This window comes from Sycon ciliatum, chromosome 10 (assembly GCF_964019385.1).
Source record: "Sycon ciliatum chromosome 10, ocSycCili1.1, whole genome shotgun sequence".
NCBI lineage: Eukaryota > Metazoa > Porifera > Calcarea > Leucosolenida > Sycettidae > Sycon > Sycon ciliatum.
In genome coordinates, this window is record NC_088652.1 from 13726398 (window position 1) to 13748524 (window position 22127).

General features: G+C 50.5%; 1 protein-coding gene across 2 annotated transcripts in view; it reads left to right on the forward strand.

Annotated features, from left to right (window-relative positions):
- Window positions 1-22127, forward strand: part of LOC135825706 (sushi, von Willebrand factor type A, EGF and pentraxin domain-containing protein 1-like) — a 65350-nt gene that overhangs the window by 22211 nt on the left and 21012 nt on the right. For both annotated transcript variants that reach the window (XM_065338325.1, XM_065338326.1), the window contains 9 exons: window positions 1297-1488; window positions 4803-5252; window positions 11596-11784; window positions 12513-12794; window positions 13205-13396; window positions 13818-14006; window positions 14687-14899; window positions 20208-20390; window positions 21622-21819. In XM_065338325.1, the coding sequence (XP_065194397.1) occupies window positions 1297-1488; window positions 4803-5252; window positions 11596-11784; window positions 12513-12794; window positions 13205-13396; window positions 13818-14006; window positions 14687-14899; window positions 20208-20390; window positions 21622-21819 (2088 nt within the window). The remainder of the gene's footprint in view (window positions 1-1296; window positions 1489-4802; window positions 5253-11595; window positions 11785-12512; window positions 12795-13204; window positions 13397-13817; window positions 14007-14686; window positions 14900-20207; window positions 20391-21621; window positions 21820-22127) is intronic.

Below are 22127 nucleotides of genomic sequence, written 5' to 3' on the forward strand. Positions count from 1 at the left end.
AAGATTTTTTTATTTTTCGGGATTTTGTGGATTTCGTGAATAGTTGCGAATGGTGTGGTTTTCAATGATGGAGCTTGAATACTGTAACGGTAAGAATATAATTATTATGTGCATATTGTATGAGAGCCTTCTCCCTCAGGATCACCCACGACAATCCAAGTTTGTCAGTCACAAACTTCTCCCTTCGAAGCAAAATATACTTCACTAGCCGCTCCTCAATTTTCCCGAACTGGGAACTTCTGTTGCGGACTCCCTGTGGACCAGACGGATTAGCATCGGCGAGTTTGCCGGCTTCAGCATCACTCAGCCAGCCGCGGAACATCGCCTCCAGAACATTGTTCAACTTCGCAAATTTTCGAGCGGAGGTTTTTCCACTCTCACGATAGAGACGAACCAAACGCAGTCGATCAGCCACTGTTCGCTGGACTTTCGTTTTCTTATGAGAAGGCATCGTCAAGCAAAGGGAAACGAAGTGTTTACACGACGAAAACAGAAGTGCGTCTTGTCAAATCCCTACCAAAACGGCAAAAGTAACGGAACGTCGTTACTTTTCTTTCTCGATCATGCCTTCATATCGATCAACGGATCATGGCTTCACGCTGTGGTAGATCTACGTCTCGTGTACAGCAGTGTACTGTGTCAGTCAGTGTAGACTACAGACAGTGTACCGTGCGCATGCATATGCAGCTCAGTGCTTGTACGCGTGTTCAGCACACATGTCCATATGCAGAAGAAAAAATGACGGCTGTACATATGCATGACGTGGTGCATAATGTAAGTCACGCACTCGTGGTAAGTCACGCATTTTCTATTCCAGGACACTGTGCGTGACTTATCGCGAGTAGACTGTACTGTAAAACCAGAAAAGTTCGGTGGAGATTTACTTCAGTACGGGCAATTTTTACCTAAAATAAAACACGACCTAAAAACCAACCCTGCCATGCCACACAATGTGCAACAAATATTCCACCGCCGAAAACTCCCGGTTTTACAGTGGAACTGAACAAGTTAGTAAAAGCCATTATTCTAACGAGGCGCATATATAACGATTTCCCAAAATTGACTAGTTTACGTGTACCAAAGGTAACGATTCTCACTCATTCTCAACGCTCAATAGGACAGTATATGTATCGATTTCTGTATAACGATTTCTATTTTAACGACAGATTTCTCCTCGTTAACTCGTTAGAGTTAGCACTTCGTTATATATATATAATGGCTTTACAGTACCCATGTGTGAGTGCTTCTCCGGATTTGTGGGCGTGTGTCTCTCTGCTCCATATTCTGTCTCCCCAGCAATTGCCTGTCCAATGCCTCCACCGGTGACCAATGCCCACAGTCTGGCCCCGGTAGCAACCGGACAGCGCAGTGCAGTGGGCAGCACGGTCAACTACACATGTGATAATGGCCACGAACACATCACCGGCGACTTCCAGCTTGTGTGCCTGGACGAGGGACACTGGGGCGGCGTTGCTCTCACCTGCAAACGTGAGGACATTCTCCTTGCTCATAGTAGGCAACAGTCTACACATACTTCCTGGCTATCCGCTGTCTTTTTTTCCCGTATCTCAGGCATGTTGGACACTAAAATTTAATGCGTCGAACTAGTTTGGCACGTGTACAATACAGAACCGCTGGAAGCAGTTTTTGATTGGTCCGGCTTTATCACAGCCTTTTTAGGGGGCCATCCGTAATTATCGATCTTTTTCACGAAACGAAAAAGTTTAGTTATGACCCACCCCCACCTACCCCCCCCCCCCCCCCCCCCTGAAACGAAAAAATTAATTGACTTGAGACTTTGTGCAGAAAATGATCTTGATTGGCTGTTACAACACACACATATCCTTTGCATGCAAGCACTGTTAACCCTTGACCGGCAAGTAATAGTTACTTTTGTATATGAAATCCATAACATTTTAGAAGGATGCCAATAACTCACAGGGAGGCCACATTTTGTATGATTGTGCAAGTCAGTTATGTTTTCTTGGAAGTCTGGTACTACCGGTACTTCTTGACCATGGAAACATTTATTTTCACCTACCACACACATACGCTGCTAAATAATTGGCACCTCTACTTCTAAACACGGTAATAGTACACATGCAAATCGTCAGAGTTCAGACATTGACATGATACTGCCAAAACAAGTCGACTTCGGAGCGGAAACAAACGCCATAGCTATCACAGACTTCAGTGGTCGTGCCTCGCTCGCAAATGAGAGCAGCATCGCCCCAGAATCGCTGTCGGAAAGCTCCGTAAGGCCGCAGACACGCCGCGCTGCGCTGCCGTCAATCAGGTACGTAGAAAGTCGATGGCCTAAATTTCCCTCTCTGGAAGACTGTCGACACGGGGATCACTCTCCATGGCTTCCCCACCATAAGCACGATCAGATTCTTCCAGGTACATTACGACGACATCGTCTTCAGCGGCTGGCGCTCCCCATATTTGCGTGAGAATTTACTTGGCGTGCGCCCCGCTCTGTAATTTGAAATGTTCTTGCATCGGCGGCTGGAACGAAGTATTTATCCATCTGTCGTCGGTCCCAGAGCGAATGATGACTGCTAGGTCCTCGTCGGAGAAGTCATCCAAGGCCGAAAGGAACTCACGACTGCACTGAGTACAGAGTGGTATCAGTGCATCCATAATTACGGATGGCCCCTTACAGGGTATATTCTAGGACGAATTTCCAACCGGTTACGGTCCAATGAAGAGTCGTCCGGGGTCCTCCCCCGGAAATTTTTTTCAAGATACAACCCAAATATGGCACTCGACAGCAATTTAACAGATTTCTTGGTGCTGGAGTGTAGCAAAGATATAAGCAGAGGAAATGGACTTTATAGAGCCTGAGGGTAGGGATATCACAGAAGTGATTATGCCAAACTAGAAAGCATATTGGAGCACTACAACGTCAGCAAAGTCTACAAAGTGAACTATGAATCAACTCAAATAAGCTTATCACACAAGAGAGAATTTTTATTCAGTATGGCCACGCCAGATGTAACCAGGGAAGTATGCCGCTCATTTAGCGGGCTTGGAGAAAAAGGAAATTACTTACCGCGGTACCGGAACTTACTTGTGGAAGTGTGATGACGGCTAAAAAGGTGTGAAAGCGATGTCGCGCGGAGCTGTTGGACTGTAGCAACGCCGTTGCTACAGCTCAATGACGCGGTTCGACCGTACAAACCGTACAAACTCGTGACCCTAGTACCAGCCCACGCGGCTTCGCTGGAAGTATCCGTCCAGAAAAAAGCGTTTGACCATTCACAGCTCCATTCACCCACAGAAAAGTACGGGCGGTTGGAACTGATTTGTAACTTTTCAACCGGTCGCCAACAATTTCAACCGGTCGAAAACCGGTTGGGGGCGGTTCTAGAAAATTCCCTGCCTTATACAGTTTGTGTATGATATAACGGGTACACATAGCCGCTTTTTAGAACACGGAGGCTCCACTGCAGCCAATTCATATTATGACCAGTCACCACTAGCACTACACAAAGGTCGTTGACGCTGCAAATTGTCAACGACCTTTGTGTAGTGCTAGTGTTGACTGATCATAACACACATAGCCTCCTCAGTACAGTAAACACTAGGTTGATAGCCAACAAGTTGGTCCAGTGATGGCCTGACCAAGCGGACTGGTTCCGGCGAGCGTGACACTAGTATGATTGTATCATTATGTGCGCTGACTTGACCCACTCGACTGTGATCGGTTTGCCGTGCTCTTTCTCGGAGTCTTTTTGAGTTTTCTTTGGACCGGTCAGATAATTGTAGTACTGAAATTCTTTCTAAAAGAGACATTTTGACTTTTCGAATGCTCATAAAGCTCAGCCAATTCAGTCACAGAGTAACTGGTGAGTACTATAGGGACGGGGCGAGGGTACTATAGGGGACGGGGCGAGGGTACTATTGGGGACGGGGGTACTATTGGGGACAGGGCGTACTATGGGGAATAGGGGTACTATAGGGGACGGGATACTATAGGGGATGGGCGAGGGTGCTATAGGGGACGGGTACTATATAGGGAGGGGTTCTCTAGGGGGTACTATAGGGGACGGGGTACTATAGGGGAGGGGTGTACCAGAGAAGTCACAAGCACTGTATACCTGTTTAGAAAGTAGTATGCACTCCTCTCCTGGCAACTCGCAGCCCAATACGCTACATTAAATACGCTACATTAAATACGCTACATTAAATACATTTTCTAAGCACTCGCAGACTCCATTGCAGCCATTCACACATTATAGGGTACCTCACTTCAAACTCTCCAACTACGGTCTCTTCGCTGCATATGTTCACTTCACTTCCAAAAAAAACAAATAATATTAGATATAAATTGAATGCACCAAATTTTCGGGCATGGCCCATCTTCAGGGTGAAAAAGAAAACCATTCAAGTTGAATGGTTTTCTTTTTCACCCTGAAGATGGGCCATGCCCGAAAATTTGGTGCATTCAATTTATATCTAATATTATTTGTTTTTTTTGGAAGTGAAGTTGAATGGTTTTCTTTTTCACCCTGAAGATGGGCCATGCCCGAAAATTTGGTGCATTCAATTTATATCTAATATTATTTGTTTTTTTTGGAAGTGAAGTGAACATATGCAGCGAAGAGACCGTAGTTGAAGAGTTTGAAGTGAGGTACCCTATAACATTAAATACACTGCATTTTGTTTGTCGTTGAGGAATGCTTCGAAAACGTTCCCAGGTCTTGGTAATAGCCCCCTCAATGTGGCTCATTTGGTCCCGCAATCCATCCTGTATGGTTTGTGTGTTGTGTGCATGACTACTCATGACTCCCACTCAGGCAAAGACTGCGGTGCGGCACCAGCTGCCCCGGCCGACAGCATAGTGAACGTCGATGGCACCCTGTACCAGGACAATGCCACGTTCCAATGTCGCCACGGCTACGCCAGTGCGTTTGCAGGCACCGGTGCACAGGTGATCACGTGCAATGCCAGCGCTCTCTGGAATCAGCCGCCAGCACTCTGCATGCCCCGGCAGTGCCCGAGCTTTAACACCTCATCTGCACATGTCATGACGTCACCTCATGATGTCACCAGCGTTGACGTCGACGCGTCCGTTGCCTTGTCATGCCAACCGGGATACGTGCTGCACGGATACTCACGGTGGAAGTGCGTGACAGATAGGACTTGGCTGGCCGACACGTCATCTAGTGTGAATGCTTCCAGTCTTACGCATGATGCAGTGCCAGCCACTCAAGTCAACAACAACACACAATCACCAGCATGTTTTCGTAAGTGTGCCTGTCATTGTGCATGATGTCATTTACATGATGTCTTTGCCGGTAATGTCATTGCCCAGGGCATTATTGCCCATGAATCCCACAATGTCATTGCATATGATGCCCTTGCCCATGATGGCATTGCCCAACGTGCTCTCAGTCTCAGTGCCTCTCATGTCCACTCTACTTGTTGCAAAATGTCTGGAAAGTACATGCTTAGTCCATGAAGTGCCATGAAGTTGTGTTAACCCTTTGCCGGTCTAACTCAATGTATGTGAGGGGTGGTCACGCAAATACATGTACACACAACCAGCAATAACTCAAGAACCATGTGATGTAGGTATGGGTAAACCATTATTACAACCCAGACTGAGACAAGGATGTTACCGGTATGTATAATTCTATTCACAAAAGCCAACAACGAGGAAGTCACTTCAAGGACTCGGAAGACAGAACAACAAGGAAAAGGGCAAGGAAGCACAGGTTGGCCTGCGTGCATGCAGAGTCCTAGTGACGTCTTAGTGACGTCAACACAAGACATGTACATGGATATCACATCCCTCCAACCCTAGATGAAACAAAGACTAAGTAAACAATAACAAATAACAAATCACCTGTAGAAACAGTAACACAAGACATGGCGAAATATAGCTGTAAACACAGAAATAAGACAGCAGATCTAACTGCGAGTAGCTATGATAGAACTGTTACAAGTCCAAACGGATGGGCGCCTGAACAGCTCTAGTTGAGCGACGCGGATGAATAGCAGGAGTCGACCCAGCTGACTGCGACTCTGAAAGTGTGACTGATTCCTGTGCTGGAGGAACTGGTGAGGCAGATACGGCCGTTGGTACAGAATCAACTGAAGGCTGTAGTTCGGATGCGTCTGAATCCGGCACAGATGATGTCGACACTGGATGGCTCAGAGGTTGACCAGATGGAACGACAGCTGGATATGCGGTTGTTGCCTGTTCTGGCGCAGCAACAGGTGGCTCCTCGGCCGGCAATCGCGGGCGGATGTGGTCACTGTGCCGTTTCCACAATCTGCCATCGGGTAGGCGCACCGTAAATGTGGCTGGGCCTAGACACTCTTCAAGAACTCCATCCATCCATTTAGGTGAGCCCGCAAAGTTGACACAGGACACAGGGTCGCCACAGCAGAAGGACGACGAGTGAGCCGGGCGGCGGTCTACGGCTGCTTGCTGTCGGCTGAAAACCTTCTTAGAAGTGTCCGGAAATGTGAGGTCAAGACGGGACCGAGGCTTATGACCCATCATGAGTTGGAATGGAGATTGACCAGTAGTTGATTGTGGTGTAAGGCGATACTGAAACAGGAACCGATACAGACGGGATTCCAAATCAGAATCACCAACAGACTTCTTCAGCGCATTCTTGACGGTTTGTACGGCACGCTCAGCTAGACCGTTGCTGGCTGGGTGGTACGGAGATGACCGGGTATGCTTGATACCATTAGCAGAACAGAATCGTTGAAATTCGTCGCTGGTGAATACTGAGCCATTGTCGGAAACAAGTTGAAGCGGCAGTCCGTGCGTTGCAAATGTCTGACGGAGCTTGGCAATAGTTGAAGCCGAGGTTGCAGACGATACCGGGTGGACTTCAATAAACTTACTGAAACTGTCAACGATAACCAGGAGCATCTTGCCTTCAACTGGACCTGCGTAGTCGACATGTAGACGCACCCATGGTTTACCTGGCCATTCCCAGGGATGTAGCGGCTGAAGGGCTGGTGACTTCTGAATGGCTTGGCACGGTTGGCAGCTCTTGACCTTGAGCTCTATCTCGTCGTCAATAGATGGCCACCAGATGTAGCTGCGGGCGAGGGCTTTCATCCGGGTTATGCCCGGGTGACCTTCATGTAATTCTTCCAGGAGCGTCTCACGGCCTCTTGGTGGAATAATAACACGTGAGCCCAGCAAAAGACAGCCACTTATTACTGAAAGCTCATTACGACGACGGGAATACGCTTGATAATCCACGGGGATGTTGTCCGGCCAACCTTCTTGGACGTACTTGAGGACAAGTGACAGCACCGGATCTTTGCTCGTCCATTGAGCAATGGTGGTGGATGTGACCGGAGTGTTCTCCAGGACAGACATCGACAGAACGACTTCGGCTGGTGTTGGGACTTCTGGTACCGATGAGGGTGATGGTAGCCGACTGAGTCCATCAGCATTACCATTGTTGCTGCCCGACTTGAACTGAAGCTGGTAGTCGTAGCTTGCTAGTAGTAGGGCCCAGCGTTGGATGCGACCACTGGCCATCGGCGGAATCGGACGATCTTCCTGAAATAGACCAAGTAGAGGCTTGTGGTCAGTCTGCAGCACAAACGAGCGGCCAAATAAATACTTATGAAAGCGCTTGACGGCGAACACCATAGCCAGGCCTTCTTTCTCGATCTGTGCATATTTCTGTTCCGCTGAGGACAATGTTCTCGATGCAAACACGACTGGATGCTCGTCTCCGTCCGCAGTGATGTGTGAGAGAACGGCACCAATACCATACGGTGACGCATCACAACTGACGACAATTGGCATCTTCGGGTCGTAATGTACACGGCATGGTGCTTCTAGTAGCATGGCTTTGCTTTTCTCAAAAGCAGACTGTTCACAGTCAGACCACCGCCACTGCTTCTTAGAGAGCAATTCGTACAGGGGTTTCAACACAGTACTTAAGTTCCGTACAAACTTGTGATAATAGTTAATCAAGCCCAAGTAGCTTCTGAGCTGCGATACGTTAGTCGGTGCCTTGGCGTCCAGCACATCTTGCACTTTCTCAGCTGTCGGCGTTATTCCGGTTGAATCAATGATGTGGCCGAGGAAAGTGACAGATGAACGGCCAAACACACATTTGTCCCGGTTCAAGCGCAGACCAGCCGATTCAAGACGCTCCAAGACCATTTTGACATGGAGGTCGTGTTCCTCTCGTGTTGCGCCAGATATGAGGATGTCGTCCAGGTACACTACGACCATTGGAATGTCGGCCAACAGCTGCTCCATGGTGCGCTGAAAGATACCAGGTGCAGAGGACACTCCAAAAGGCAAGCGATTATACACAAATAGGCCTTTGCTTGTGTTGATAGCCGTGAGAAGCTGAGACTGTTCGTCTAACGGTAGCTGCTGATAGGCCTGGCTGAGATCTAACTTCGTGAAGCAGCATCCTTTATTCAGTTTCACATATAAGTCTTCTATGTTGGGTAACGGATACTTGTCTGTCTTGGATGCTTGATTAATGGTACACTTGTAGTCGCCACAGATGCGTATCTGGCCATTGTTCTTTAGCACTGGCACAATCGGTGCAGCCCAATCGGTACTCTGCACGGGGTGAATAATGTTCTCTTTCACCAGCCGGTCCAGCTCCTTCTCCACTGCCGACTTGAGTGAATAGGGAACCGACCGTGCCTTCAGAAATCGTGGCCTCACGTTACGGTCCACTGCCAGCTTGACACTGCCATGTCGCCAAGTGCCCAGGCCAGACTTGAATAGTTCCGGATGCTTGTCCAGGATATTCTTCGGCATGTCACCAGTGACGTTGAAAACTTGGTTCCAGTTGAGCCTCAGTTTCTCCAATGCGTCCCGACCTAGCAGATTGGGTCCAGTGCCTTTGACCACATAATAGACCAGCTCAGCCTTGCGTCCTCCGTGGCTGGTTTCGCTTCTCACGCGGCCTACCGTTGGGATGATCTTGCCGGCATACGTACGTAGACTGGGTAAGTCGTCAGTTTCCAGCGTCAACTGTTCCTTGGAAGCCAAATCATGGTAATGCCGTTCGTTAATCACAGTAACTGCAGCCCCGGTGTCGATCTCGAATACCATTGGGGTGCGGCCAATGCGAACAGTGCAGACATACGGGTCGACAGTACTGCTTACATGGCTGATACACACGGTGTGGTGCAGGTCTGGACAATACTCCTCACTGTTTACTGCCGAGTCTGATTCCCCCGCGTCCGGCGCTGGATTGTGCACAAAGTGTACCTTGTCCTTGGCTCTGCACACAGATGCGAAATGGCCCTGCTTGTGGCAGAAATTACACGACTTTCCCCAGGCAGGGCAGCTCTCTCGTCTCTCGTGCCATTGTCCGCCGCAGCCAGTGCACTTGCGGCCAGCTTTGGGAGGCCTGTCGTTGTACGAACGCGACTTCAGCGATGATGGCGCGGACCGAAGACTGTGGACGTCTGTAGTCCTTGAGGCCGATGTCAGCTCTGCAGCCCGCGCATCAGCGAGTTCCTCCGAAGTTGCCGTGGCTAAGAAATCAGCAAATTTCTTGTCGTTCGCCATAGTCAGCAGTTTCTTCGTGATGGATTGGCCTCGTAGCCCTTGCACGAACTGGTCCTTTAGTGCGCGATCCAAGTGGGAGTCGAATTCGCAAGTGGACGCCAGTCTCTTCAGGCGATTTGCAAATTCCGTGACAGATTCCGTTCCTTGCCGGCACTGATGGAAACGATAGCTTTCCGCCACTAAACTCAGCTTCGGTTGGAAGTGTTTCTTGAGGAGATCGGCTATCTCATCGAACGTTTTAGACGTTGGCTTGTCAGGAAAGCACAAGTCTTTCAGCGTCGAGTAGGTAGCTTTACCCATCAGCGCAATCAGGGCAGCCGTTTTGACCTTTCCTGCAGCAGTGACGTCGTCTGCATCGGTGGTAGCTGCCACTCCGATTCTATTTGCGGCAAAATAACACTCGAGACGATCCAAATAATCGGAGAAGTTCTGGCCGTCAAATGGCTCCATTTGGCAGAAACTGGAGGCCATGGCCATCGTCTAATACTTTTATCTTCGTCGCCAATTATTACAACCCAGACTGAGACAAGGATGTTACCGGTATGTATAATTCTATTCACAAAAGCCAACAACGAGGAAGTCACTTCAAGGACTCGGAAGACAGAACAACAAGGAAAAGGGCAAGGAAGCACAGGTTGGCCTGCGTGCATGCAGAGTCCTAGTGACGTCTTAGTGACGTCAACACAAGACATGTACATGGATATCACAACCATATATTTTCAAAATCTGTATGCCTGAACGTGTCCAGAAAATTCAAATATGACTAGGTCCAGGCAAGGATAGGGCCCATGGTAGCCCTTCAAGTTGAGAGAAAATACAATTGCGAATGAAATACACGAATATCACAGCACGAAGGGCATACCAAGCTCGTGATGGAGCTGAAGTCGTACGATAAACAATCAGGTAAGGGCTACGTCTTTACAAGAAATGTAGGCTCTCTACAATACCGCCATTGAACACCAACACCTCGCCATCGGCGATACGCCAGCAGCAGCAGCAATTCCCATTCCACGATATCGCAGTTTCGGTTTGTTCATCTCAGCGCTGCTCGCGTCAGATTCACTCTCGCTCAGATGAGTACTCAGGCGCGAGCTTACGCATGCCGTGATTCTCACGGCCAGGCGAATCAGCTGATCGCACCTGATGAGTCCTTGTGACAGTCGCTGTCGCCGTGTCGGCAGCAAGAAGGCTTCCTCTCTGTGTGGAGAATTTTGTTTCTTCACTCGTGGACGATATATTTTTGAACTAGCAGGACTCAACGGAGCTCTTTTTCTCAACACACTACAGTCAACTTCGCTAATAACGACTGCGGATATAATGACAATTCGCGAATAACGACAGAATTTCCATGCCCAGAGCAAAGTCTCATCCCACTGTAATACATATAATGAGACTTCGCGTATAACGACACTTCGCGAATAAGGACACCTTTTTGGTGCCCCGCCGAGTGTCGTTATAAGCGACGTTGTCGGTACACTGCAAAACCTCCCGGGAGATCCAGCCTGGACTGGTGATGTTACTGCTCTCAGAACGCTTGTTAAACACGGCCCCAAGAGATGCACTCGCATTCTCGAAATGCGCACATGGCGGATGGTCGTCTTTTCCAATTTCAACAAACTTCAGTCGATCGATACGGCAAAAATTTGTATGGAAAGCATGGTTGTTTTGTACATCGTCAGAAAGCCTTGGACCTCAGCTACGCGTAGAGCGCCATTTTAGCTGTCTCCTAGCAACAAGACCCCAAAAACATGAGGGCCAAACGTACCGATACTATAGTATCGGTTCGCTTATGGTAGACTGGTAAAGGGTTAAATCACCGGCAATGTGCAGCACACATGGCTTTGATGTAGCTATACTGCTAAACCTCTTCTTTGAAATTGATTTCTACCACACCTCCTCTCCGCATACAGTCACAATGTGCATGCCGTAAAGTTCCGTGAATAAGCCCGGGACGTATACAGAACAAGGGTCTGAAAACTGGGCGTATACTTGGGCATGGGCGTTATTCCAGCATTTTCATAAGAAAAAATGTCCCTGGTTTCGCTCTTGTTTCTCTGCAGTGGTGAAATGTGACACCCCGCCGGTCTCAGCCAATACCGTACAGAACCTATCCACCGTCAGCAGCATGTACAGTTATGACCACGCCGTGCTCTTCCACTGTATCGCCGGCTATGAACGTACAGTGGGCAGCTACCAGCGTGTGTGTAGTACCTCAGGTCTGTGGACAGGGGAAATGCTACAGTGTCAACGTAAGTACATAGCTAGGGACATAGATAAGAACACATAGATAGGGGCATAGCTATGGACATAGCTGGGAACATGGCTTAGCTATCATTATATGTCCCTAGCTGCTAGGGACATAGCTAGGAACATGGCTTAGCTACCATTATATGTCCCTAGCTGCTAGGGACATAGCTAGGAATATGTCCTGGCCATATAGCCGGACTGGTCGAGTGATGGCTTGGTTTGCGTTGGGACAGGGGGATGGCACCAATGTGCTGTCGTCAAAACAAGGAAAGGAAAAGGAAAGAGCTGCCCATCCCCAACCTTGCTTCGCTGGTATACTGAGAATCCCGTGACTTTTTCCTTTTCTTTTTTACGAACTTCCATACTCCAATCGTTTTGTCATAGTTATGATGAAAAGAGGAGTGTCATGGTGGTAGGGCTTAGCACACTTAGTCGATATGAGATCTCGACCTTAATATATGCCCAGTGATGTACGTCTCCTCTCCGTGCTGTCTCCACTCTTTAACATGTCTCCACTGTTTAAGTATTTAGTATGTATTGTATTTCAAGGAATACCCAAAGGCTCTAGGCCTGTCGAGGGAATCTCCTACTCAGATAAATTTCATGATTCGGGAAAGAGTATAAGTACAAAGAAAGAAAACCAAGAAAAGAAGCAGACGCAGCAACTGCGCAAGTCAAGGTGTCGGTATGAATTAATTTAATGTTTCCACTCTATTCACCGTTCCCACAGCTAAACAATGTCCGGTCATACAGCGCACCGGTCGTGTGATAGTGGAGCAGGGTGACATTGCCGTCACGGGCAGTAACCTGACTGTGGGCGCTACCCTGCTCCTGGGCTGCCCCAGCGGGTACACACTGCATGGGTATGTGGCATGGACGTGCGCTGCGGAGAATGTCTCGTGGGTGGCAGCTGCACCGCAGAGCCTCACGAGCGCTGCCGCGTTCGTGACCATGCCAGACCGGCTGAGCAGCAACGTGACAACAGCGAACTCCACGGCGACGTTGTGCTATCGTAAGTGTTCACAAACACGCACTGCTGTCCTTTATGGTCTGTTGCTAGCATGGCCACAGGTATATGGTACTGGAACAATGTATACAATGAACGTCCGGTTGGGTGGGGTGCGTGCGTGCGTGTAAGGGGAGGGGAGAGAGGGGAGAGAGCTAGAGGGGGGGGGGGGGGGGCTCTAGGTTTTTCTAACCAATGAAGGCCCCCAGTTCATGAGTGCTTGTTCGGGTACATGTAAGTGGCAATCCTCAGAAACATAGCTGGCAAAATTGTCTGTCTCCTATGCTGTACATCCTGCGTTCAGTGCTACGTTCACACTATTCACACACACACACACACGCACGCGCACGCACGCACGCAGCACGCACACACACACAAGCAACTCTCACCAGTCTTGTTTTTTCTTGTGACCACAGCCATCAGATGTCCTCGGCCTCCGATTGCTCCGAACACAGCACAGAAAATGTCAACCGTAAACGCTACTGGATATAGTTTTGGTGACATAGTGCAGTTCTCCTGTGCACTGGGTTATGAGAACAAGACGGGTGATCAGCAACGACACTGTACCAGTACCGGGACATGGACAGGAGAGATGCTACAGTGCGGACGTGAGTCATAATATCATCACTCTCTGAGTCATAATATCATCACTCTTAGTCGTAATATCATCACTCTGAGTTAAGAACTCAGATGCTGAGCCAAGGAAAATTGTAACATTTGCACAATTATGCCGTGGAATGTCGCAGTACTCCTTGTCAATGTCGTGCTAGATTGTGCACGTCTGACTGTTCGAAGTCTAGTTGGTGGACTCGACCACATGGCATGTGCCTACTTGTTTCCATGTTGCACTCTGAGTCAAGGATTCTCCACGGGCATTTAATAGCCCAAATCAAGGAAGTCACCGTAAAAGACGAGTGAAGCTGCTTGGAGAAAAGTGCATTGTTCAAGTATTGCATGACAGTAATGGCCACAACTATAAATGATACAGTCACGAGTGATGATACTGTATGCTGGATCTTGTTTCTGCAGCTGTCACTTGCGGGCAGCCTCCGCTGCAAGAGGGGTTTGCAAGCCTGACATCGCCCAACCCAAGCCAGACCCTGACGTACCAGCAAACTGCGGTCTACACTTGCGACAGCGGCTACTATGCTCTTGCTGCTGTTGTGAGGCAGTGCATGTCCACAGCAGACTTTCCGACTTCCCTGGTTACGTGTCGACGTAAGTTCAGCATGCTAACATATTCCATAAGCAGGCTTGTTGGTTTGTAAATGCCTCCATTCCTGGGCATCCCGTGAACATGCTCTGAGTCTGATCTATTCACCTCCCCCCCCCCCCCCTCTCCCCTCCTCCTCTCCCCCCCCCCCCTCCCCTCCTCCTCTCCCCCCCCCCCCTCTCCTTCCTCCCCCCCCCCATCCTACCCCACCCCACCGCTCTGGGAGCTGCATCTTCATCGTGATCCTTGAAGGTGATGGCGTTCCTACAGATGCGCGAAACTCAGTATCATGTGAAGTCTGCCATGTGTACACAGTGCCCAGCACACACATTCCACACTGCAGGTGTGTGTACACAGTGCCCAGCACACACATTCCACACTGCAGGTGTGTTTAGTCAAGTGATCATTGCGCACCGTACGTCCAGTCTGTGGAGTCTGCTGGAACCGAGGCACCCGGTTTTTGAGACAGCAGTGTAGCTGGGCTGAGCTACTGCTAGTAACCCCATTCTCTGTCTTGTCAGTGGCCTGTTTGCATGGAGAGCTCCTTTGCTTCCAAATGGGGAAACAAAGTTTGTTTTTACATGTTGTGTTTGGTGACCAAGCTGTAAGCTGTTTGTGTGCATTCCTGAATTTGTCTCTAAATAAAACGTCTTTCCTGATACATTCTCTGCCCTGTCCCTTTTAGGGCAAACGTGTCAACTGGCTCGTGTAGATAACAGTGACAAGCCGAGCTCAAAGTTGACGTATTTTTCTCGGGATTTGGTGGAAGTTGTCTGCGCCAATGGCTATGTGCTGGCCGGCACACAGACTACGACGAACATGACACTGACTTGTGAAGCAGCACCAGCCATTCAACCGACCGGAGTCTGGAGCTCAGAGCCTCCGAAAGCATGCGAACGTAAGGCAATCATATGCGTGTGTCTGTGTGTGTCTGTGTGTGTGTCTGTGTGTGGGTGGGGGGATTCACTGGCCAGAAAAAAGCCACTTCAAAGCTGTGTGGTGTAGACCAGGCTGAATAGTGGTGGTCAATTCTTCAGCCTTGCAAGCTGTTGAATGGTGCAATCCCAGCACAAGTTGCTATGGCTTCTGCTGTAGCATCGCTATCATCGCCTCTGGCGATGGGCGTCCAATGGTCAATGGTCAATGGGTGGGGGGGGGGGGGTGAGTGTGTATGTGTGTATGTGTGTATGTGTGTTTATGTGTGTATGTGTGTTTATGTGTGTATGTGTGTGTATGTGTGTGTGTGTGTATGTGTGTGTGTGTGTTTTGTGTGTGTGTGTGTGTGTGTGTATGTGTGTGTGTGTGTGTGTATGTGTGTGTGTGTGTGTGTGTGTGTGTTTGTGTGCCCAAGGAGGCAGTTTGAAATTTTTCTGCTCCTGACTTTTTCTTGTTTTTCGAGTACTTTTGGGCGAAAGAGAGGCCTGGAGCGACCCCTTGAGGGTTGTCTCCAGGGCCAGTACGTAAACAGTGAGCTGCCGACGACGGGAGCCACGTAGCAGGAGGACGAGGCGAGTTTTTTTGATACCGCCACCTCTTGCTGCGCCCGAAGTCGCCACTCGCGGTGGTGTGACGAGCCCCCGAGTGGAATATCTCCATCCAGCTCCGAAAAGCTATGAAGTACGTCAAGGAGAGGGAGAAGAGTGGGAGAGAGGGACGGCGCTGCTTGACGTTTGGGTCGTGGAATGTTCGCTCCCTTGTGGAAAGGAGTGGCGGCGTAGCTACGGCGAGCGTTTCTGGCCGAGTGGCAGGGGACAAGAAATGTCGTCGTGTTGCTGCCGAGCTGCGCAGGTTGAGCGTGGCGGCGGCTGGATTGCAGGAGACACACTGGTTCGGCGATGACATTTATGTCGTTGACGGTTTTACTATCTTGTGTTCGGGTCGCCCCGTGCCTGGCGATGGAGCTCCGGGCAACAGACGAGGAGAAGGAGTCGCCCTGGCACTCAATAAATTTGCAACAGACGCGTGGAAGAATGGTGGTTCGGTCTGGCGGGCTGTGGGCCCTCGTCTTGTCACTGCACGTCTCAAATTCGCCCTGCGTGGGGGAGAAGTCGCATGGGTGACGGTAGTCAGTGCGTATGCTCCGACTTATGCAGCTCCGCGTGCCAGCAAAAATCAGTTTTACGAACAGTTGCAGGAGGTAATAGCTGGCGTTCCTGACAGGGACTGCTGTATTCTGCTTGGAGACTTCAACGCCCGTGTGGGTTCAGGAACAGCTGACGATGGCTGGAGTGGTGTGCGCGGCATGCATGGTTTTGGACAGTTGAATTCCTCTGGAGATGAGCTACTGTCGTTTGCAGCAATAAATAATTTGTGGATCTGCAACACCTGGTTCCCCAAGCGGGATATCTTCAAGCGGACGTGGCAGCACCCCGGCTCTCTGCAGTGGCACTGCATCGACTATATCTTGATGCGTCAGGATCATCGGCGATTTTGCAGGGACGTGCGCGTTGTTCGTGGTGCTGAGTGTGGCAGTGACCACCAGCTGCTTTGTATAGTCTTTGAGTTCCCGCATCGCCCGGTGGGGGTTGCCCGACGTGGAGCGAGCCGGGGGCGCCGATTTAATGTCGGCAAGCTGCGGAGTAAGGCGGTGGCCGAGCATGATCAATCGGATTCCTGCGCATCCACGTTACAAGACGTCAACGATGTGGGACGTCGCCCCCCGCGCTGCGTGACCACCGCGGACAAGTATCGTGCCGCTTTATCTACTGGATTGCGAGATTGCTGGAGCAGCGATGGTAGCGTTGGGGAGAAGTGGACCCATGTGCGCAATACCGTGGTTGCCACAGCCGCTGATGTATTGGGCCCGAGCGAACGCCGTCAGGCCGACTGGTATGATGACAACTCTGCAACCATACAGCCCCTTCTGCGCGCCCGCAATGAGTGCTACGCGGAGTGGCTTGCCCACGGTCAGCAGAGGGGCGACACGTATTGGGCCAGCTTCGGGGCTGCTCGATCGCAAGCGCGCGCAGCCGTTGTAAATGCCAAAGAGGCTTGGATTTTGAATAAGGCACAGGAGGCAACAGAGGCGCGCTTCAACGGGGCAGTCGTCTGGAAATGCGTTCATGCTATCCACGCTGCATGTGAGGGATTAACTCCGTGCAAGACTTCCGCCATTAAGGACGAGAATGGAAACCTGTGCCAGTCGACTGAGGATCAATGCAAGCGGTTCCAGAGGCATTTCACATCTGTCCTGAACCCAGAGAGCTCGTACAACCCCGATATCATGGCTTGCGTTGAGCAGCGACCTGTAGTGTCGAGCCTTGAGGAACCACCAACCATGCATGAGATCTCCAAGGCCATTTCTCGACTTCGCAATGGCACCGCTGCTGGTTCATCGAGGATACAGCCAGAGTTGCTAAAGTTCGGTGGAGAGGAGCTCAACAACAAGCTCATGGAGCTGTGTGGAGATGTGTGGCGAGATGGCTGCGTTCCGCGGGAGTGGGCGGATGCTACCCTCATCCCCATTCCAAAGAAGGGAGATTTGTCGCAGTGCGACAATTGGCGGGGCATTGCGTTGCTGGATGTGGTGGGCAAGGTCTTGGCGAGTGTCCTTCAGAGAAGGCTGCAGGTATTCGCGGAGGAATTTCTCCCTGAGTCCCAGTGCGGGTTCCGGCGAGGGCGTGGCTGCTCTGACATGATCTTCACCGTCCGACAGCTCATGGAAAAGTCAATCGAACATCAGGCCAAGGGATTTTTTGTGTTTATCGACCTGAAGAAGGCCTATGATTCAGTGCCCAGGGGGTGTCTGTGGCAGGTCCTCGGCCGTGCGGGAGTACCAGAAAAGCTTAGCAACATCATCCGGTCGTTCCACGACCCCATGTCAGCATCGGTGCAGTTCAACAACATATTATCAGACCCGTTCAGCATTGGCAATGGTCTTCGCCAGGGGTGCTCTATGGCGCCGGTCCTTTTTAATATCTTTATGTGGGCCGTGATGACCCAGTGGCAACACCGCGTCAGGAGAGTTGACGGGGTTGGCTTCGAGCTCCGCTCAGCATACAGCAGCGATTTATACCGTAAACCCCGCCGTGACGACCAACACCATTGCCTAACAGATTCCCAGTTTGCTGACGACTCTTGTTTATTCGCTACGACTCGGTCTGGAGCGGGGGCAGCATTGTGCTGTCTTCACGAGGTGGCGTCGGGATTCGGCTTGACCATCAGTGCAACGAAGACTCAGTTTGTAGTTGTTGGCCCCGGCATCACGCTTACTGACCGCGCTCCCCTCCAACTTGGTCAAGCGGAGGTGGAATGCGTACCGCATTTCAAATACCTCGGTTCTGTAGTGGACAGCGGTTGCCGTTCGTCCCGGGACATCGCCGCAAGGATTGCCCAAGCCTCCAGGGCCTGCGGTGCTCTTCGGAGGTCTGTATTCTCCAATCCACATCTGCTGATGCACACCAAGCGGTGCGTATTCAATGCTTGCGTTCTGTCCCTGCTGTTGTATGGCTCTGAGTGCTGGACGCCCCTTCAGCATGACCTGCAGAAGCTCTCAACCTTCAGCATGAGGTGCATCCGATCCATCCTCGGGGTCTCTCGAAGCCGAATGTGGGACGAACACATCACCAACGAAGAGCTGCTGGTGCGCTGGGGAGACTCCGAGACGATTAAAGACAAGATTGCACATCGGCGGTTGGAGTGGTTGGGGCATGTGGCGCGGATGCCGGACAACCGCATCCCAAAACAGGTACTGTTTGGCTCCTTCTTGCAGCGTCGCCCAGCACATGGCCCACGCCGCAGATGGAAGGACTGCGCTGTCCGAGATCTACGTGCCCGTGGCGTGGAGGCATCATGGTATGATGTTGCATGTGAGTCTCGCGCGGAGTGGCGCAGCACCTACCAAGAGCCTGACAATGTGCCTGGGCCTCCGCCCCGAGTGGTATGTACGGTATGCGGACGGGATTTTGCACGGAAAGGAGACATGGCTCGGCATAAGTGTCTGGAGGAGCGTGCGCGGCCTGTGTCTGAGCAGCGGGGCGCCAGTCAGTGCGGGCGGTGTGGGCGGTGGCTGAGAAGCCGCGGTGGCTTGGTCCGGCATGTGTGTGCCTCAACGGTGGATGCCGCAGTGCCACCTGGAACTACCGGAGCGTCGGCACCGGCGGAGGGATGTTGTGCCGCGCATTGTGACAGGTGTGGTCGCTGCTTTCGCGGTGTCCGGGGACGGGGAAGGCATCGCTGTTCAAGGGTGGCTCATAGACCAACAGCAGAGGAGCGCTCAGCCTTCCAGCACGTGTGCATATGCGGCAAGCGGATGCGACTACCCGTGCACCTGGAGCGTCATCGAGCGTCGTGTCCTCTCTCTCTCTCTTCTCAAGTTTCCCAGTGATGGGATCACGTGACCCTTTTGCGGCAGTGACTCTACAGGACAGGACAGGTGTTTGTGTGTGTGTGTGTGTGTGTGTGTGTGTGTGTGTGTGTGTGTGTGTGTGTGTGTGTGTGTGTGTGTGTGTGTGTGTGTGTGTGTGTGTGTGTGTGTGTGTGTGTGTGTGGTGTGTGTGTGGGTGTGTGTGTGTGTGTGTGTGGTGTGTGTGTGTGGGTGTGTGGTACATGGTGTGTATGCATGCGTGCATGTATGTGTGTATATGAATGTGCGTATGTGTATATGAATATGTGTATGTGTATGTGTGTGTATGTATGTGTTTATGTGTTTGCGTATGTGTGTGTGCGCACATGCATATCATAGACTATCAGATCTACTCATCTGTGTCTGTCTCTCTGTTTAACCATTGGCGTAGAATGCTTCCTTTGCCCGGGGTACATACATGTACACACACATACAACGGGGGCAAAATGATGTGTAACTGAAACTTCAAGTTTCACGCATTTCGGCAATCGTCATCATGATCATCGGAGTGAATGCTAAACGCTGCTGTCTGATGATCGTTGAAATGCGTGAAACTTGAAGTTACAACTACACACATGGGTGCTGGAGGGAAACCCCCTAGCCGTGTTGAGTCGTGGTTCAGTGCAGCTTTCAGTAGCTGCACTGAACCATGACTCAACACGGCTAGGGGACTCCCCTCCAGCACCCAGTCTGCACTTCAAAAGCCTGTACCTGGAAAGTACACTGTGTATTACGTAAGTCGCCATTTCTACCTAACCCACTCACACATGTACACCCTGTCTACCTAACCCGCTCACACATGTACACCCTGTCAAGTTCTCATAGCCGCATTGTGTTCCTGCTCTGCAACATTCCTGCACAGGTATCGACTGTGGCAGGCCGCCCGCACCACCGGACAATTCCGAGCTACTGTCCAATGACACTCTGTACAACGACACGGCTACGTACGTGTGTGCCAATGGACACGGTGTCCGCCATCGGCCATCGCAGACCATCAGATGCATGGGCAACGGCCAGTGGGAACCTGTCAACATTTCATGTCACGGTGAGAGTTGTATAACAGCAGCCCTGGTGACAGCCTGAGGGTCTATTAGCCCGGGGTTTATTAGCGTGGGGTCTATCCGCCCGGGTCCATTATCCTGGGGTCATTTAGCCCGGTGTGCATTTACCTGGAGTCCATCCGCCCGGAGTCTATTAGCCCGGAGTCCATTAGCTCAGGGTCCATTGGCCCTGGGTTTACTAGGCCGGGAGTCCATAAGTCTGGGGTCTATTAGCACTGGGTCGCAATAATTTATAGTGATTCCCCCAGCTTTGTACAGTCTGTGGGTAGTACACTGTGCGAGTGAGGAACCTGAACTCAAAAACTCAGCCTCGTAGCCTACAAGTCGCTCGTTCTTATGTTCATGTACGAAAGTCAATGCACAGTTGAGTTTTTAATATCGTGTATGCATCAGCATGCTATGCTTGGTTAAATCCTAACCTAAATCATTCTTCGGCGCCCGACAGCACTGTTTGGCCATGGCTGCCTTCAACCAATTTGCTATTCTGCAGGAATATCTACAGTGAAAGTGCAGTACAGTCAGTGCTCGCTTATTAAGATTAACCGCACACATCCGTTTTCCACAAAGATATCCGGACAGGCAAGGGAACCGGATAATCGATTACACATACTGTATATACAGTCAACTTGGCTTATAACGACACTCGGCGGGGCATCAAAAAGGTGTCCTTATTCGCGAAGTGTTGTTATACCCGAAGTCTCATTATATGTATTGCAGTGGGATGGGACTTTGCTCTGGGCACGGAAATTCTGTCTTTATTCGCGAATTGTCGTTATATCCGCAGTCGTTATTAGCGAAGTTGACTGTATGCATGACATATGCTGTGAATGGGTAACCAACGATTTTCTTCCGGGTGGTGGAGGATTCGGATAAAAGAGGACCGGATAAGCGAGGTCTGACTGCATAATGCACTTGTAAGGGCCATGACACCAGCACTACATACTGTGTACTTGTCTTGTAGGTCAGTAGCCAAGGTAATGTTCTAACCAAGGTGGTCAAATGGTTGGTTAACCCGTTATACAGAGGGATCACTTTGGCTGTGGTGAATTTCAACTGCTATGCGTGTGCGCGCGTGTGTGTGTGTGTGTGTGTGTGTGTGTGTGTACGTGCGTGTGTGTGCGTATGCGTGCTTGCTCCATCTGCACATGTGTGGTCATGTATTTGCATGTATATATATGTATGTATGCCTATGTGAAACAATGTGCCCCCTACCAGCCGGTAACTGTACTGCCGACACAGACCCATCCAGCGTGATAGTCAATCCACACTCAGACGGCTACACTACACACGAGGCGATAACGTACGTGTGTCGTGAAAACGAAGGCTACACGTCCTTGCCTGGTCAGAGCAACTCACTGATATCCGTCTGTGGTGTCGATGGAAACTTCACCAAACCTCCGCTGGTTTGCCATGGTAAGTAAATCCCTGTTGCCAAACTCATTGTTCATAGTAGAGAGGAAGAGAGAGGGAGAGGGAGAGGGAGAGGGAGAGGGAGAGGGAGAGGGGGAGGGAGTTACTAAAGCTTGACACTTGTTCCTGTATTGAATGCAGTATTGCACGTGATTTCCTATGCGATCAGAAGAAAGCACTGACAGTGATTTTCAGCACCCACCATGCCTCAAACTATGGGCCTTGCATGTAGGACATAGACAATCTCATTCTGATGGCTGAGCTGCATTGTGTTTGCCATGTACTTGTCGTGTTGGTTTGTGATGTCTCCT